Source organism: Lynx canadensis, chromosome D3 (assembly GCF_007474595.2).
Source record: "Lynx canadensis isolate LIC74 chromosome D3, mLynCan4.pri.v2, whole genome shotgun sequence".
In the NCBI taxonomy this organism is placed as follows: Eukaryota; Metazoa; Chordata; class Mammalia; order Carnivora; family Felidae; genus Lynx; species Lynx canadensis.
This window is the reverse complement of record NC_044314.2, coordinates 79,737,389-79,755,702: the sequence shown is the minus strand read 5'-3', so window position 1 is coordinate 79,755,702 and position 18,314 is coordinate 79,737,389. Positions and strand designations below refer to the sequence as shown.

At 49.9% G+C, this 18,314-nt stretch overlaps 1 protein-coding gene across 1 annotated transcript in view; it reads right to left on the bottom strand.

Moving 5' to 3' along the window:
* KSR2 (kinase suppressor of ras 2) overlaps positions 1 to 18,314 on the bottom strand; it is a 432,131-nt gene that overhangs the window by 99,260 nt on the left and 314,557 nt on the right. The window contains exons 6-7 of the mRNA XM_032595418.1: positions 8,753 to 8,822; positions 5,486 to 5,569 (exon numbers count right to left, since the gene is read on the bottom strand). Coding sequence (XP_032451309.1) covers positions 5,486 to 5,569; positions 8,753 to 8,822 — 154 coding nt within the window. The remainder of the gene's footprint in view (positions 1 to 5,485; positions 5,570 to 8,752; positions 8,823 to 18,314) is intronic.

Genomic DNA, 18,314 nt, shown 5'->3' with positions numbered 1-18,314 from the left:
GGGAGAGAGAGAGACAGAATCCAAAGCAGGCTTCCGGCTCTGAGCTGTCAGCACAGAGCCCGACATGGGGCTCGAACTCACGAACCGCGAGATCATGACCCGAGCCGAAGTCAGACACTCAACCCACTGAGCCACCAGGTGTCCCTCCTCCCTCAAGACTTCAAAGGCCTCCGGGACAGCCCCCCTGATGTGCATCATGTATGCACCCTTTCCCAGCCTGGTGCAGCCTGGGCACATCCCCCTACAGTAATAATTACCTACCTGCTTCACCCCTCCTTCTAGAACCATGTTCCTCACTCACACCCCAGTGCAAATCTGAATCCTCTGGGAAGCTTATTAAAAATGCAGGTTTCGGGGCACCTGGGTGTCTCAGTCAGTCAAGAATCTGACTTCTTGATTTCGACTCAGGTCACGACCTCGTGGTTCGTAGGTTTGAGCCCCACATCGGGCTCTGCAGTGACAGTGTGGAGCCTGCTTGGGATTTTCTCTCTCCCTCTCTCTCTGCTCCTCCCCTGCTCTCTCCCTCTCTCTCTCTGTCAATAAATAAACAAATAAAAAAAATATGCAGGTTTCTACGCCCTATGGCCAGAGTCTGGGCCAAGAAGTCTTGGGCCAGATGTGATGTGATGATCAGATGTGGTGATTTTAGGTTTTAGGCCACTAGCAGTGACTGTGAGCATCTGGAGGACAGCAACGGTGTCTCTTTCACCTTCGAACCCCAAGAGGTAGCACAGAAACGCCCCTCACAGCACACACCGAACCAGAGATGCTGACTGAACTGAACCCAACCCAAAAGAAGGAGTGGGGAGAGGGGAGGCTAAAACACGCAGGAGAGACAGATAATTCAAATGCTACTTCTCCACCGACGGTTTTGAAAGACGTCCCCCTCCCTTCCCTACTCAGCGCATGCAGTAAAAGCAAACAAAACAAAAAAACAAAAAACACACATATGCACAAAAATACCTCGGTTCAAACTCTCCCTGCCTAGAGCACAAGCCACGGAATTCACCGCTGTGCACTATTCCGTGAGAAACGCAGATAGGGGTGGACGGGTTTCCAAGGAACCAGAACTCAGCTCTGCGGAAACCTGTGGAAGGACCCCGAGGAGGAAAGATGCAGACAAGGCATGAACGAGGGCTGGGAAACCCATCAGCACGTTCCTGCAGCTGAATCTGTAGTCAGCAGACAATACGTGGATGGTGCTGACATCCGACCACTGAGAACGAAACTCCATTCCGCGCTCATGAACCTATTAGATGAAAAGTCCTCAATTCAGATAACTGCAAATTGCTTTCTGAGCATAATTTCCTATTAGTTCGCTAATCTCTCTATTCAGAACGCCAACAAGACAGCTGATGATAATTCCGGAGGAAGTGGCCATTAAGCCGAGGCAGGAGGAAAGGGGGTTAGACGTTCGCAAGTATCCTGGCTTCCTGGGTGGGGGGGGGTACCCCAAAATTAATCCGTAAAGTTAGTAACAGTATTAGCTTTCGTTTATGAAGTTCTTATAACGTGCCAGGTACAGACTGAACATTTTACCTTACGTATTAGCTCACTTAATTTTTGTTTTGTTTATTTGTTTGTATTTTTGTTGTTTTTTTTTAAACAGTCGAGTGAGGTAGATATTATTTGGACAGGAGAAGAAATGGGGCTCAGAAGTGGTCACACAGCTATTCGTGGAAGAGTCAGGATTCAAATGCAGGCGTGTGTGTCTGACCTACAGCCTGGGTTCCAGTCATGCCTTATCTGTTTGGCTTATCACACAAATATTACTGGAGAGACGATGACGAAGAAGAATCAAGTTTATAGGACTGAGGCCAAGAGATGAAAAGGCACAAAAGCCTGAAAAATAGCAAAGATCGACCAGTCTGTAAAAACAGAAAACAAAAAAACAAAACCACAAAAAAAAACAAAACAAAAAAACAACAAAAGCCCCAAACACAAACCTCATGTGCTGAAACGTCAGGCTGGAAAAGAAAGCCTGATGTTGGCAAACTACCACTGTTTTGTAGAGCAGTGGTCCCAGGACCAGCAGCATCAGCTGCACCAGGGAACTTACCGAAACGCAAATCCTGGGGCTCCACCCCAGACCTGCTGCATCCGAGACTCCGGGGCGGGCCCGGGAATCTGTGTTTTAACACACCCTCTAGGGGATTCTGATGCACACTCGAGTTTGAGACCCGTTATCTAGACAAAGAAAATCAGCTCTAACGGAATTTGGAGATCACTCAGAGGAGTGCTTCTCAGACCTTAATGTGTACAAGAATCACAGGACAGTCTTAAATTGCAGAGTCTGGTGCAGCAGGTCTGGGCATGGTCTGAGAGTCTGCATTTCTAAACAGCCCCCAGGTGCTGCTGCTGCTGGCCCAGGGACCACTGTAGAGTCACCAGGGTCCAATCCAATCCTTTTCACCCAGGGAGTTTCTAGCAACAACAGAACCAACATTGCTTTAGGTTTAAAAAACAAACAACAACAACAACAAAAAGAACAAGCAAACTAAAAAAGTCATTGCCTTCAGGGCGGATTCAAATCCATGGCTCTGGAATGCTTCCGGAGAACAGGAAATGTCCAGTGCCACACATCACTGCTTTTCCAAAGTTCCGGTTCAAGTATAAAGTCTTCCCTGAGCACTTCAATTAAAATCTTAGCCCTAAGCCCGGCCCTTCCTCTCTTCCTTCACTGCTTCCTTCTTCTCTTTAGTTTCTGGCACCCTCTGCACAGATGATCTGTTTTACTGGGTTGCTTACTGTCCCTCCCCTCCCCTAGCACGTAAGGTCCAGGAGGGCAGGGGTTTTGTGCGTTTTATTCACTGTGATCTCCCTGCTGCCTAGAAGAGCTCCTGGCACATTTATGGAGTAGCTGCTCATAAACAGCTGAGTAAACGAACAAGCAGTTCTGCCCGTTTTTTTCTAAAAAGCTGCCTCCCCATTCTCCGTGCCCCCTCTGTGCAATGCCATCTGTCACTCTCTTTATGCATGCACTTCGGTCCCCCCGAAATCCATTTCTCTGTAGGTGCGTCTTTCCCTAAACCCCTTGACGACGGCGTCTGTGCATTACCCGTTTCTGTCCCCCATCCAACCCTTCTGTCAGCCCATCAGCGTGTCCCAAATTTTGCCCATCTTCAAAACCATGTAAAAACTGCAGGATTTGGTTCATGGAAGAGTGACTCCAAACTTCAGCTGGTGACAGCAGTAAAAATAAAGCCAGCTCATAATTACGTACTAGAGATAGCTCTAAGCTCTGTTGTAGTTAACACAAGTACAAAATGGTTGTCGTTACACAAGTGTCAAAAAAAACACCGGAAGCATGTCGGAACTTCATAGCAACTCCGGACTCTGCTTTCACTGCTCCGGCAGCTTTTCTGAGAGCTGAGCAAAGTGGTGAGATCGACGGTAAAATCCAAACACGGCTGGAATGCTGCCTCTTATCTAGCCATCTCTGCGCAAGGTGGAGTGAGGAAGAACGTTCTCTGACGACACACCGTGATCGAGGGCAAGAACATTCCACTGGCTCCTTCCAGCAGCTCTATTGAGGGCACCAGCGTCAACCCACTTTGCAGATCAGAAAACTGAGTCGCGAGAGGACAACAAGCCTCTCGCTCAGGCTCATACAGAGAATGCAGCAATTGAGCTGGGGCTCAAACTCAGGTCTGGCTGCTTCCAAAGCCTGTGCTTCTCCCCCAGGCACCCCCCCCACCGCCGCCACCCCTTCCCCAGAGGCCTCCCCCAACCCTTGGCAGGGTCTGAGTCTTTGTTCATTACTTCTGGAACAGAGAACAGGAGCAAAGGCCACCTCAGAGTTCCGCCTCTAGGGCTGAAAATTAAATGGCTCAGGAGGTGTTCAGCCTCACTGACTCCTGGCTGCGTCCCTGTCACCTAATTACCTGACTTCAAAGCCTCCACTCTGCAGGTGTGAGGATGTGAGGGCTGCCGCTTCCCCTCAGAACATGGTGTGACTACGCATGGATGAGACAGCCCCCCCCCACCCCGTCCCGAGCAGCTGGGGTATGGGACGCATCAGACAGCCTTCAAGTTGGACCCCACCGCCTGGCCTTGGAGTCAGAAAGCCCAGAGGCCACCATTCTGAGGGCTCACCTGAGAACCAGGGTCTAAGGAAGACCAAGGTGGGGACGTGGGCCTCCAGATGGTAATAGTCTCCCCACCTCGCCTTATGCCGCTGCTGCTGTCCCATCCCCCCTCCCTCAAGGGACAGGATGTTGGGGGGCCTGAAGGAGCCCGAATGGGAGTTCCCAGCCTGGGCTGGACAAGGACAGAGGGACTCCTACATTCTCTGAAACTAAATGGCTCCTATAAAGCAGACGGAAAGATGCACTGAATATTACTGACAATTTTCTAGGGATTGGACCAGGGAGGTATTTCACACAGGCTTAGGGAGAGAGAGAGGGAGGCCAGGCAAAAAGGCACTTGTGACCTCTGACAGAGGACAGAGCTCAGAGGCTGGCACCGTGCTATGTCCTTTCGTGATTTACTGAATGCTTACACTGGATCGGCCAGGTGTGACGATTATTCCTTTCGTGCAGATAAAGTGCGCGCGCACACACACACACACACACAGGCAGGAACAGAAAGGTGAGGTGAACTGCCCAAGGTCACACAGCAAGAGCATCACAGAGCCGGGATTTGAACCTATCTTACTCTGACTCCAGAGCCCATACTGGACATCAGCTTTATTCTGTCACCTCCCTGCCTTTTGCCAGCTGTGACCTGGAATGCGTGTGTGGAGTAGGGGAGGGTTGTGAGAGCTCGAGAGCGACATGATGCCACAGAAGGAAGGGGAGTTAGGGGGTCGGGGCCGTGTGCCCGCAGGCAGGTGACTTCCCCTTGCCGAGACTCAGCGTTCACATCTGTAAAATGGGGAGCATCAGAACACCGCCCACCCCACCCCCCCACCCCCCGCCCCAACAACGCAGAGGAGAAAAAATAAAGAGGAAAAGGACTTCACAAACTCTAACTCAGGAACTGGGAAACTAACTACAGCTGAGGAGCCAAAGCCAGCCGGCCGCGCAGTTATGGAAATAAGGTTTTACTGGAACAAATACATTGGTCACACCGTTTGTTTACATATTGTCTCCGGTTGCTTTTGAGCTACAAGGCCTGGCTGAGTGGCTGTAACAGAGACCCCTGGGTCCACCAAGTCTAAAATACGTACTATCCGGTCACCTAGAGAAAAAAACTGTGCCAACCCCTCATGTTAAATGCTGTGAATATGCAGAGCACCGCCGTGGCTCCACACACCCCGGTAAACATCTCCGGCACCATCCGTCCGCTCTGGTTTTCATTCACAATTGTGCTGCTTGACCCCTTGCCCAAAGGCAGAGGTTCACTTAGGACGCGGTTCTGAAACGTAGGGCAAGCGATTCTCCCGAAAGGTAGGAAACCAAGCTTCCGCAAGCTAGTTCAAAGGCTAGCGTGGCTCTAGCTGACGTCAGGCACCCTGAAAACACTTCCTGGTGCAGCCACTTACTTGCAATTTTTACACTTGAGGCCAAAAAGCATTCCTTTTCCACAGACTGTGCACGTCTGAGACATCCAGTACTTGGTGGAAAACCTGCGGAAAAGAGACAGAAAACGTTCAGGGCCAAGGTGACGGTGACCCCCAGCTGTCTCTCAGGATGAACCACGTGAAGGGTGAGTGCACAGGCCCCGGGGTCCAGCCTGGCTTCTTCCGAGGAGCGTGACTTCATCAGGTTGTTTGGGCCGCTGGAGCCTCAGTCTCCCGCTCTGTAAAGTGGGGATGGTAAGCAGGACCGGCCTCACAGGTGCTGGGAGGACGAAACAGGTTATGCACGTCAAGGGGCTTCACAGCGCCTGGCACGTAGTCAGTGCTCACTCGATTGGGCTGGGACTCTACTGTCCCCTGGACATTCATGACAATCCTGCATTCGTTCAACAGGTATTGCCCAGTGGTCTGCTGTATGCCAACTTCAGTTCTGGGACAGAGTGACGGGTGGGGGGCTAGAACTGCCCTCAGAGGACCACAAGGCGAGGTGGAGCCTCCTGGGAGGCTGGCAGACCGGTGCCCCCTCTCTGCCAATCAAACCATCTGGGGAGCTTTGCCGGGGCCTCCCCCTCCCCCCCCCGCAAAGAGCCGAGGCCTCAAACCTGAGTAGCAGAAGAGTCTTTAAAGTGAAAACTCTTTTCAGACCGTCGGCTCATCTTCTCCCCCCACCCCCTGCCCGCCCCCCCCCCCACCACCACTTGTTGCCAACAGAAGGCAGTTTGGACGCCCCTGATATACAGCTGCCAGCCAGGAACAGAGATGCCTACGATTAACTTCCAGGGGCTCCCGCGGCCGCTGGGGCGCTTTCTTCCCCCAAGAGATACCAGGCAGTGGCCGGGCTGCCTGAGAAAAGTATTGCAGGTTGCCGGGTCAGAGTTAATTTTCATTTTCAATTTTTGCCACTTTCAGCAGGAGTTGTAGCTAATCTCCACTGCCTCCGAGTGTCAAAATGAAAATCAGAAGTGATTATGTAACTTGGTGCTTGAGAATTTTGAGGGCAAGGTTGCAGCCCTCTGCTGCACCAACTTGCTTGATTTGGGTCAGTCACTCTCCAAGCCGAAGGAGGCGCAGCTCAAAGCCTCCGTATGGAGGCAAATAGCAACATTCTGAACGGAGACTCTTGTGGCTAAGAAGACTCCCTCTCCAGTTCTGGACTGGGGGTTGGTTAAGCCTTTTTCTGCCCCTTCCACGGGGCCAGTGAGTTTGGCAGGGTCTACTTTATGGGATTTGGCAGCTCTTAGGAATGGTGACTGGGCTTGTTGTCCACCCCCCTGGCCAGCAGTGTGGGCATGGAGGGGAGGCGGCGTGAGCTTTGTAGCCGGGAGTTCTCTTTCCTTTCCAGTCCTCTCCCATCTCTGGGACCAGCTCTCTCTCTGAGCTCTGCCTGAGGTGACTCTGAGGACAGTGGATGGAATGGGATTTCAATTTCATTTCTTCACCAAGGCTGGGGTGAGTCTAGGTCTCCCGTCCTGGCATGGGGCCCGGGGTCACACTAAAGAGTAACAGGGCATCCCCAGTCCTGGCTCCACTAAGAAGACATTCCTGATGCCCAAGACCATCATCCTTCCTCTGAGAATCAGCATTCGAATATGAGGTACCACCAGATCTAAATTGCTAAAGCTGGGGGATGGGGCTGCGCCACCAGGGCAAGATGGAGCTAGGGGCAGGGTCAATCCAGGGATGAAGCTTCGTCAGGGGTGTGGCCAATCCGGAGGTGGAGCTGATCAGGAGTGAAGCCAATCCAGAGGTGGAGCTGAGCCAGGGGTGTGGCCAACCCAGGATGGAGCTGAACCAGAAGTGGGGTCAATGCAGGTGCGGAGCTGAGCCGGGGGCGGGGCTGAGCCAGGGGCGTGACCGATCCAGGGGCGTGACCGATCCAGGGGCGGAGCTGAGCCGGGGGCGTGACCGATCCAGGGGTAGAACTGAGCCCGGGGTATTGGGAAGCACACAAAAAAGGCCCTTCTTTTTGATGCCTTTCTCTCTGCGGCTTACGGCCCGACCACGGACGCGTCTATCACGTATTTCTCACTGCTTCCTCCATCGTTTTCTCATTTGGGTCTTAACAACTATTCTGTCAACATATTTCTTTGAAAACCTGTTGACAAGGTGCCATTCCGGGAGACAGTGTGCTCATTCCTACCTCGGGCCCACCCGCCCATGGCGATGTCTGCCCCTGGTACCGCCCCCCCCCCACCCCCCACGTTATAGCCCCAATGCCACACACTGTCATGATCTGTTAAGCATCTAGCCCTCGACTGCACCGCGAGCTCCCCAAGGGCTCCCGACGCCTTGCGCAGTGCTGAAACCAAGGCATGTAAATTCTCTACAAATACTAGTGCAAAGAATCCATGAATGAGTGAACGGGTCCCTCGGCTAGTTCCCAGATGCCTCTGGGTACATAGAAAGAAAACTCTGAGCAGCAGTGCCCAAAGAATACAGAGTGCCGAGGTCAATTAGCTTGTAGACCCATCCCTCAATCGTGCAGGGCCTCAGTTTCCCTGTCAAATGGATATGATCACACTTGTGCTACTTACCCTAATGAGTTTGTGAAGAGACTGGGAGGGTAATGACATAAAACGTAGAAAGTTAAATCTGGAAAGTCAAAGAACTGCTTAGAAGGGATGTCTAGTAGATACAAGTGTCCTTCCTGATAGGACAGGTGTACCCCTGGTGAGGTTATTCCACGGACCCAACAGGGCTGGAGCTCTGGGCTGACCTACAGCTCACCAGAGAGTACCTCTGAGTTCAGAATTCAATCTTGTCTTCTGGGTGGGGAGACCCAAAATTAGGCTGTACAACATTTCTCTTGACAATGATACCGTTTACCGAGTGGTTATTATGAGCCCTGTGCTTAGCACTTTACATATATTATGTCATTGATCCTTATGACACCCTAAGGGTAGGCAGAATTATCTGATGAGAAAACCGAGCCTCAGAGAGGTTAGGTAACTTCCTTCTGGTTGCAAAGCTTTATTAGCCAGGATGCGAACACAGGAAAGTCTGACTCCAAATCCCTGGTTTTTAACCATTATGTGCTGGTTTTATAAGGGCCAGGTTAATAAGAAGCCGACATCTCAGTCCCCAGGGGGCACACTGAGGTCTCGCTTGGCAGAGGAGAGAGAGGCATGATGACATAGGAACTGAAGCAAAATATCTGCCTGGCCTTCCCCCACTCTGGGGGCCAGATATCTACCGGAGGTGGGTACCGGTGCCCACAGGAATCCAGCCTACCTGTGCTTAATGGAGTTGCCGAGGTCTCTACGAGGGATCTGCGGGGACCAGCGCGGCACGGACAGTGTGTCTGCAGGGAGAGAAGAGAGAAGAGCCTGTTACACAGAGGATCAGAGTGGGGCGGGCTCCGGCCAAGCCCGAGAAGGAAGAGGGAGGCTCTCCAGCTTCAGGAAGGACAGTGACCTACCACCATCACTTGCTAAACCAAAGCCAAATGGAACACTGGTTTAACACGTGTCACCTTGACTTCAGCAAGGTCCCCTGGGCAGGGCAACCAGGGAATGCCTTGAAAGAAATCAGCTGTGGAAAGAATAAAAATGAGCTCCGCTTCCATCTACAGAGTGCTTAGATTGTGCCAGGCATGTGTTAAGTGACTCACAGGCTTTAGTTCGTTACCTCCTCAAAACCACCCCAAAGACAGGGGGTTGTTAGCATCCCCACCTTACAGACAATGAAACCGAGGCTTGGAGAAAGGACGTCATTTGTGCAAGATCATACACCTTGGAGGCTGCACAGCAATGCGGGTCCAGATTTGAGGGACTCTAGATCATATGCCCTTGTGTGCAAAGTTCCAGTGCAGTAGATTTCCAAATGCCAGGCATGCACGTCCCACTTTCCCAGTCTTGTCTTGTCCTGTCCAGCCACAAAATTATTTTATTACTATTTTAAGTTAGCTCTTTTTGTTTAAACACACTTATGTTAAAAGCACACTCTATATAGAAAACTAGTATCACTTGCTGTATATTGTCAGTAACTATTTAAAACATGTCCAAACACGTACCATCTAAATAAACTCATGTTAAAATAGGTAGATGGATTGATGAGGAGTGGATGGAAGAGGGGGTGGATGGACAGATGGATGGATAGAGGGGTTGGTGAGTGGATGGATGAATGGTTGGATACGTGGGTGGATGGTCAGATGAGTGGGTAGATGGACAGATGGGTAGGTGGGTGGTTGGCTAAATGAATGGCTGGCTGGCTGGCTGAATATCTGGATAGCTGGGTGGATGAATGGTCGGACAGGTAGGTGGACAGACAGATGAGTGTGTAGATGGACAGGTGGGTAGATGGGTGGGTAGAATAGTCAGTGGGTGAGTGGGTGGATGGATGGATGGATGGATGGATGGATGGATGGATAGGTAGGTGGGTAGATGTATGGATGGATGGATAGGTGGATGGATGGATGGATGGATGGATGGATGGATGGATGGATGGATAGGTAGGTGGGTAGATGTATGTATTTATGTATGTATGTATGTATGTATGTATGTATGCATGGATGGATAGGTAGGTGGGTAGATGGATGGATGGATGGGTAGGTGGGTGGGTGGATGGATGGATGGATGGATGGATAGGTAGGTGGGTAGATGTATGTATTTATGTATGTATGTATGGATGGATGGATGGATGGATGGATGGATGGATGGACGGATGGATAGGTAGGTGGGTAGATGGATGGATGGATGGGTAGGGTGGTGTGGCTGGATGGCTGATGGCTGGCTCGGGGGTGGTGTCGGGTCTGGCTGGATGGCTGGCTGGCTGGCCGGCTGGCTGGCTGGCTGGCTGCCTGGCTGCTCGGTGGGTCGCTGGCTGGCTGCTGGTCGGTGGGTGGTGGCTGGCTGGCTGGCTCGTCGGTGGTCGCTGGCTGGCTGGCTGGGTCGGTGGGTGGTGGGGGTGGCTGGCTGGCTGGCTGGCTGGCTGGCTGGCGGCTAGGTCGGTGGGTCGCTGGGCTGGCTGGCTGCTGGCTGGCTGGCTGTCTCGGTCGCTGGTCTGCTGCTGGGCTGGCTTCTGCGCTGCTGGCTTGGCTTGGCTCGGTCGTGGTCGCTGGCTGGCTGGCTGGCATGGCTGGCTGGACTGGCTAGGCTTGGCTAGGTGAGTGTCAAGGCATGGATCTGGCTGGATCCCTGACATGGATAGAAAGGCTGATGGATGAATGGGAATGAGGAAGAAACAATAAATCATACAGACTTCAGACTGGGTGCTTGCCCTCATCTGGTCTTCCCTTTCATGCTTTAGGTGAAATCCCAGCGACCTCTATTATCCCCTCACCTCTGACTATGTTCTGAGACTTCTTTCGCAGATGCTGAGCACCAGCCCCCACCTTGACTCCATGACCCGGCTGCCCTGGCATCCCTCCTCCCAGACCTCAAAGGCCCCAGGGCGGTGTGAAACGAAGCAGAAATGAAGCAATTCTGCCCATGGAATCTTTGCCAGCTAGGAAGACAGGGAACGACCGGCTGACCCACACACCAGCTCTCATTTCTCAGGCCAGACAGATGGAACCCACTTCTTATTTTCAGAGCTGCAAACACACACCTCATTTTTCACAGCGCTTGCTATGGAGTGGTGTGCTCGCTGGGAGCCCGGCATGTCTGAACCGATCAGGGAGCATTTAACCCCAACCCACTCACTCCCCTCCTCTGTCTAATGACACTGCCCACAGTCCTCTGAAAGCTGTTCCCAGAAACCCCGATTCCACCCTTGTGAAACTGGGACCATTTCTAGGAGAGCTGGTGATTTTCTAAGCCCAAAGGGCAGAGAAAACCCACGAGAGAGACAGCATGATAGATCAATCAGCATCATCGCCAGTGGAATCTCCTCTAGATGGGCTGACTATTAAATGTCACCAAGTCCGAGCCATTTGACCATTTGTTTCAATTTCTGAGGGAAACGAAAAAGACAAGAAAGAAAAATCAATTTTAAAAAAGAGCGAAAGAAAGCTTTCTTTCCATTGCCACCTCCTTTGGAGACTTCACTCTGATCTGGAAAGACAGACGCTCCTTGCTAACTCTCTAAAATGCGTTCTCCTGCACCGGGGCAGGTACAGATGGGACAGCTGTGCTGAAGAGAGAGTGGTAGTGTGCACAGATACCCAGCCTCCTCGTGGGGAGTCTAGAAAACCAGGAGTGCCAAACGGGCTTCATCTCATGGGACATTGGTAGTGGCTGTCTAGAAAACCGTGTTAAGAAAGATCCTGAGGCCCAGTAGGAAAGAACACCACGATTGATTAGCAATGTCTGCCATGGGTGCAGAATAAGGGAGCACCAAGGAGTCTCTGTGTATCTGCCTCTCCCACAAGGACAGGCACCACACCTTCACCTCTGCATCACAGAGCCAAAGTAAATACTTCAGATGTGTTTGCTGAGTTCAAGAGTATTATAACGAAGCGCTGAGTTAGCTGATCGCTCACTATACATCAGGCATTATGCTGTGCGGTTTATCCCTGGAAACCACGCCCCGGTGCAGTCAGTGTTTGCGTTATTCCCTACAAGGAAGACACAAGGGCTCGGAGAAATGCAGTGACTTTGCTAAAGGTCGCACAGCTCAGTACCAGCAGAACCTCAAGGAGCAATTCTGTAATGGCTCCTAAGTCCTCCAAAGGCCCTACACCAGTGTCCTCCACCAAGGTGACTTCTGCCCCACCCAGGGGACAAGTGGCAATATCTGGAAATAATTCTGGCTGTCACACTGGGGTTGGGAGGTGCTACTGACACCCAGTGGATAGCAGCCAGGGATGCCGCTCAACATCCTGCAACGTACAAGCCAGTCCCTACACCAAAGAATCAACCAGCCCCAAGTGTTGCAAATGCCAAGGTTGAGAATCCCTGATCTGGATGTCTTCCACAACTCTAGCCACCTCGCGCCCCACCCCCCACCCCTGCCCCGTAAGAAACCAAAACGGTACTTCTGAGGCTCGAGTCTGCAGAGAACAAATCCTCTTTTATTAGAAGCACGTCTCACTTTTAGATTCATATCCCAGTTAGGCTGTTATTCTCAATTATAGCACCTTCTCAAGAAGTAGAAGTAATTAAGTTTAGTTGTTTGGTTTCATTTCCCAGTATCTGATGGAAGGGGTGAATTCTGTCAATTACATTACGCAGCTACAGCATCATTAGTCTCAAGCAATAATAATCTCCGTGTGGTTTCGTCCGTGGGTGTGCAGATGTGAACTTTGAGATCCCCTCTTTCCTTTCTTCGTGTGGATTTCATTAAACTTGCCAACTCAAGCCTTAAAGCAAAGAGAAACTGTTTAAAGGGAAGGGGGGGAGAAATCTATGAAAATCCAGGCCTTATCATAACAGAGAAGGCAAACAGCATTTACAGCAATTAAACTGATACAGAAACTTCTGTTTAACAATCAAAGCGCCTATTAAGATGTCTCCATAGCTGAACAAAGCTTCTTTTCTACTCTAATTTTCTGATAACAAGCCATGCAGACGTGGAGGCAGAATTGTGTGCGTTCCTGGTGCCTTCAGTCCCAGGGGTAGAATAATAGAAATGTCTTCTCAGATGTTTCCATTTCTAGCGTACAGAATGGGAGTATCGCAGGGAAGGAGGGTTCTTCTCTCCTACAAGTACCTGTCTACGCTCTCTCAGAAGTTCCTCCATACAGAAAGGGGATAAACCAGGAGCCCTAGTCTTTGAAACCCCCCCAGGAGCCAGACGGACATACAGAAGCCTCGACACAAGGAACCGACATTAATAAAGCATTCGCATTATGAAGAGCTTTAAAATGAGAAACTCGGGCTCTGACCTGGTGGGAAGGAACTCAGGCTAACAGAAGAGCCAGGTGTTCAAAAAACATCCATAAACATTTAACAGGTAGAGATCGAGCCCCACGTCGGGCTCTGTGCTGACAGTGCGGAGCCAGCTTGGGATTCTCTCTTCCCCTCTCTCTCTGCCTCTTCCCTGCTCGCACTCCCTCTCTCTCTCAAAATAAATACATTAAAAACTTTAAAAAGAAACAAAAAGAACTTAAAAACATTTAACAGGTAAAAACAGGTGATGATATAGCAAAGCAGGAGGAGGAGAAAAACATGCTGGAGACGAAGACGAAGAAGAAAAGAAATAAGAAAAAGAAAAGTAAGTATGCTATTTGTTGGGCATTATTGTACGCCAAGCACTATTGTCAAATAATCCCTTGACATATATTATCTCATGTAATCCATCTACTACGATATATGACGTGCAAGAATGCAGCAGCTGTTAGGATTAGCCTCATTTCACCAAGTAAATCAGGAAGCTATGCCATTTGCCCAAGGTCACACAGCAAATAAAGGCCAGGGCTGGGGTTTTTAATTCAGGTCACATAGCTTGGGTTCGATAAATGACAGCCAATTTCATCCCCATTTCATAGACGGGAACACTGAGGCTCAGAAGCAATAAGCAATTGTCTATAACTAAGAAGTCACTGAGTTAGGATTTGAACCACAGACAGAACAAACTGGATGTTTCTAGTCCAGACTGCTCTCCAGATACACGGAATTCAACCCACCCTGTATGTCCGTGCCTCCTCTCTCTGTCTGGAAAGAGCAAAGGAAATGGTGAACACTGACCCTTATAAGCTCAGGGAAGAGCCGCAGAGTCTTGGGAGGTGGCGTAACAGTATGTTGTTCATTTCAGCCATCACTCCTGCAGTTTTTCAACAATATTTTGTTGAGTAGAATTATGCCCGCATCCCTCCCCCAAGATGTCCTAATCCCTGGAACCCGAAAGTATGTCACCTAACAAGCAAAAGAGATTTTGCAGATTGATTAAATTAAAGCTTATCCAGGTGAGCCCAATGTAATCATAAGAGTCGTTATATATGGAAGGAGGAGGCAGGAGGGCCCAAGTTAGAGAAGGAGATGTGACAGTTGCTGTCTTCGGGGATAGAAAGGACAACAGCCAAGGAAGCTAGAAAAGGCAAGAGAACAGATTCTTCCCTAGAGCTTCCAGAAGGAGCCAGCCCTGCTGACACACCTCGACTTCAGCCCTGTGAGTCTGATTTTGGACGTCTAATCCCCAGAACTGTAAGGTAATAAACAGGTGTTGTTCGAAGCCACTGAGTTTCTGGAAATTTGTTACGGCAGCCATAGGAAACCAATACAGCATCTGAGCCTGGAGTCCAGAGGGGGAGTCAGATAGTGAGTAAATAAATAAAAGCCCAAGGTAATTTCAGACAGCGATGCATTTCATGAGGGAAATAAAGCAGTGGGGGCTTTGAGATTTGTTTTAAAGCAAGGGGAAGGAACCCTGAAGTTCATTAGAACAGAGTCGGGATGCTGTGCTGGGGGGAGGAGGTGGGGGGGGGGGGGGCTCATGCATTTAAGAGCTCCCTCTGGTGGCCAAGGGGAGAATAGCCCAGTCCGGCTGGGACAAAAATAGGCGCTCCCTCCAATTTCTCCTCCCCGCTCCTCCAACTCTCCACCCCACCGAGGCTCAAAACATCAGCCCTGACCCTTACAAGGCCATTTTTTCCCCCAGCCCAGGCCTTTCCCACTTGAGCTGTCGTGATCCCACTTGCAGCCCCCAATGAAAAAAAATCCACATCGCAGAATAATCAGCCCACAGAGGAGTAATGCTCGGGCTTGGTATGTATCCCAAGTGGGGATATGGCTCTTGGAGCCATTTCTTCACTTAATCCAAACAATCCTATGAGGCTGCATTCCTAGTTTAGAAGTAAGGAAAATGAAAACTTCATTGTTCAAAGTCCCACGACCAGTATCTGGTGTACTTCAGGATTGAACTCAGTTTCCAAAAAAATTAAAGCCTTGCTATCCATCCCTGATAATGTGTCTCCTTCTGAGCCAAGTGTAAAAATTGTTTAAGCGATGCAGTCCTAGAACTGGAAAAGACCACGAGAAGCTGTCTGTTGCAGCCTCTAAGCTCTCTACCCTTTCAGACGCAAGCTACACTATCCTTAAATGTTTCCATGGAGATAAAGACCTCTGGGCACAGAAAACTAGTAATAATCATGGCTAACATTTATTGAGCACCTACTGCATGGCAGGACTCAGATTAAGTGCTTTAGATGTATTATTTCATTTACTCGTCATAACTCCATTCTAGGTGGTACAGCTGGGGCTTGAGCAGGGGCACCAAATCCGAGAGCTCATCCTCAGAAACCACCACAAATGAAATGGAAGCTCCAAGCTGCCTTTAAGCTTCCAGCCCAGGGACACGACAGACTGAGTGAGTTCTTAGCGACAGCGCTGCGCTCAAATCAAGTCGCAAATTCTTTGGGCTCCAAGATACCAGCAACTAATGAAACTGAGACCGTTCAACTTTTCTTGTGGGGTCACAGGCCAGTCGCCGGCTAAAATCCTCCTGATTTATCCAAGGGGCCAACCAATCCTTGGCTAAAGCTGCTCATGTTATTATTCACATAGGAGGGAACAACTCTATTTGCTTTAATATACAATTCAAATATACGAGATCTAAAAGTTTTTTTTTTTTTTTTTTTTTAATTATGTGCTGTCTCTAAAGGTTACAGTTCCATGGTGTTTCGAGGCCAAGTTGAGTTTATTTGTGTATTTGGGCATTATTTTCTCCCTGAGACAGCTACAACCCATTTCCCAAGGTCCAAATTTCATTGTTTAGGGCCCTTGATGGCTACAGAGGCATCCAGGGAACCACCTGGCGCTGGTCAGTATATACATAAGACTGTCTGGGTGCCTTGTCGCAGGGGAAGAAACAAGACAGAGGGGGCTGACATTGGTAAGAGATGGGAGGGATGAGCAAGGAGAGTGCTATTTGCTCCTGATGGAAGAGACCATTCAGGGGAGAGTCAGGGATTCCCATGGCGTTGACTCAAAACAAAGAGCAATGGCAAAGCTACCTGTTTAGAATAAGAGGACTGGGATGGAATGGAGGCATCAGGGTCAAATCAATTCACATGCATTTGGGGTTTAAACTAGGGACAAGGCCCTGAACGTGGGCTTCCCGAGGAGATAGAGCAGCATACTTCATTTCCGAATGGAAAGGGCCTCTAGGTCATCAAGTTGCCCCATGGAGTGTGGGCAAGGGTTCACTGCAGAGGTCCGGTCTGCCAACTACTAGCAAGGAGATTTGGGGCACTTTGACCTCTAGGTCTCAGTTTTGTCTCGTGGGGAAAAGGAGTCATAATATCTCCCTCCCAGGCTTGTTAGGAGGACGAATGGGGTAATGTAGTTGGAAAAGGCCTGAGCTGAGTGCCTGACACATTATGGTTATTATTGTTTTTGTCATTGTCATCATCGCTCTGCCTCAAGGATTTATGCACCAGTTAGAACATGACAAAGCTATCCACGGACCATGACTGAGTGCCTGGCTTGGCAAACTATGACCCTCAGGCCAAAACCAGCCCATCACCTGCTTTTGTACACAAAGCTTGATTGGCATACAGCCTCACCCACTCATCTAATACGTCGTCTGTGACTGCTTCCTCACTACGACAGCAGAGTTAAGTCGCTGTGACAGAGATGGTATGGCCCACAAAGCCGAAAATAATTATTACCTGGCCCTTTACAGAAAAAGTGTGTCAACCCCTTTTTTAGGGCTGTGCAACTCATTTCCTTAGCTGATTAGCAGAGAGATTTTTTTCCCCTTTTTCCCTTCTAGTCTTATTGAGGTATACCTGACAAGTAAAGTGGTGAGATCTCCAAAGTATATAATGTGATTATTTGATATCCATATCCATTGTGGAGGGTTCCCCCACCCCCCACTCCGAAGTCAGAAGACCTGGATTGTAGACACACGTCTGCCACTTACATGGTGTGGATCCTTGGACAAATGACCTGCATTCTCCAGGCCAAAATGTGCATGGCCACTTGGTGTCGTCCCTCTGCTCACCTGATCCCAGCCTCCTGTGGCTTGTTTCATTTTACAGAAGAGCAGAGCAAGGCACAGGAGGACCAGTAAGCAGTCCAGCTAAGAATCTAACCCATACGGGTCTCACCCTGAGCCTGTGTTCTTCCTGGCCCTCCCTGTCTCCTGGTAGAATAATCCATGAGGAGGCAATGTCTCTGATTACCTGCCACTGCTGAAATCCATGTCAGCTCGTGAAAGCAGAGGGGAAGGAAAATTAACTCTCTCCTCTCACTGCTTCTGACTGGGCTAATTAATCAGATTACCCAGCTGTCACTTCATCGACACAGAGAGAAGACCATGAGGATCCATAAGTTATAATTGGAGGCATGGTGGTGCCGGTCTTGGCCAAAGGGAGGAGACAGAGAAAGTGCCTTCTTGAGAGGGTCTCCAGGTAGAAGTCTACCTTGGCAGGACAGATGAGCGGTCAGGGCACTGAGCAAATGGTAGTACAGATGAGCAGTCAGGGCACCGAGCAAATGGTAGCACAGCGGACAGAGGGCTCACATGCGGGGCAAGAGGCAGGAAAGTGCAGACACAGGGTGACAGGGGCAGACAGGGAATCACAAAATTCTCCACACCCATTCCTCCTGGCCCCAGGTTACAGATTTTTTTTTTTTTTTAAATATTGAAGCCAAACCAGAAGCACCTTCAAGATCCAGTGGACCCACTAAAATCATTCTCCCCCTTTGAAGAAGCCATTGCCACCTTGTATCTGAGTCCTGGCAGGTCCCTGCTGAGCGGGGATCCCCTGAATTCCCCACAAGTTGACGGTGATGCCCTCACTCCCTCTCCCGGGGAGCAACATGAATCCCGGAGTCATCACCTGTGATTTATTTCAGCCCCTCAGGTGGCCTCAATTAAATTTCACTGCCGGTAAAGGAAGAGAGGATGGCTGAGGCATTTAATTACATTTTATAATGTGCTCACTGCTGAATTTATTAAAAGTGTATCA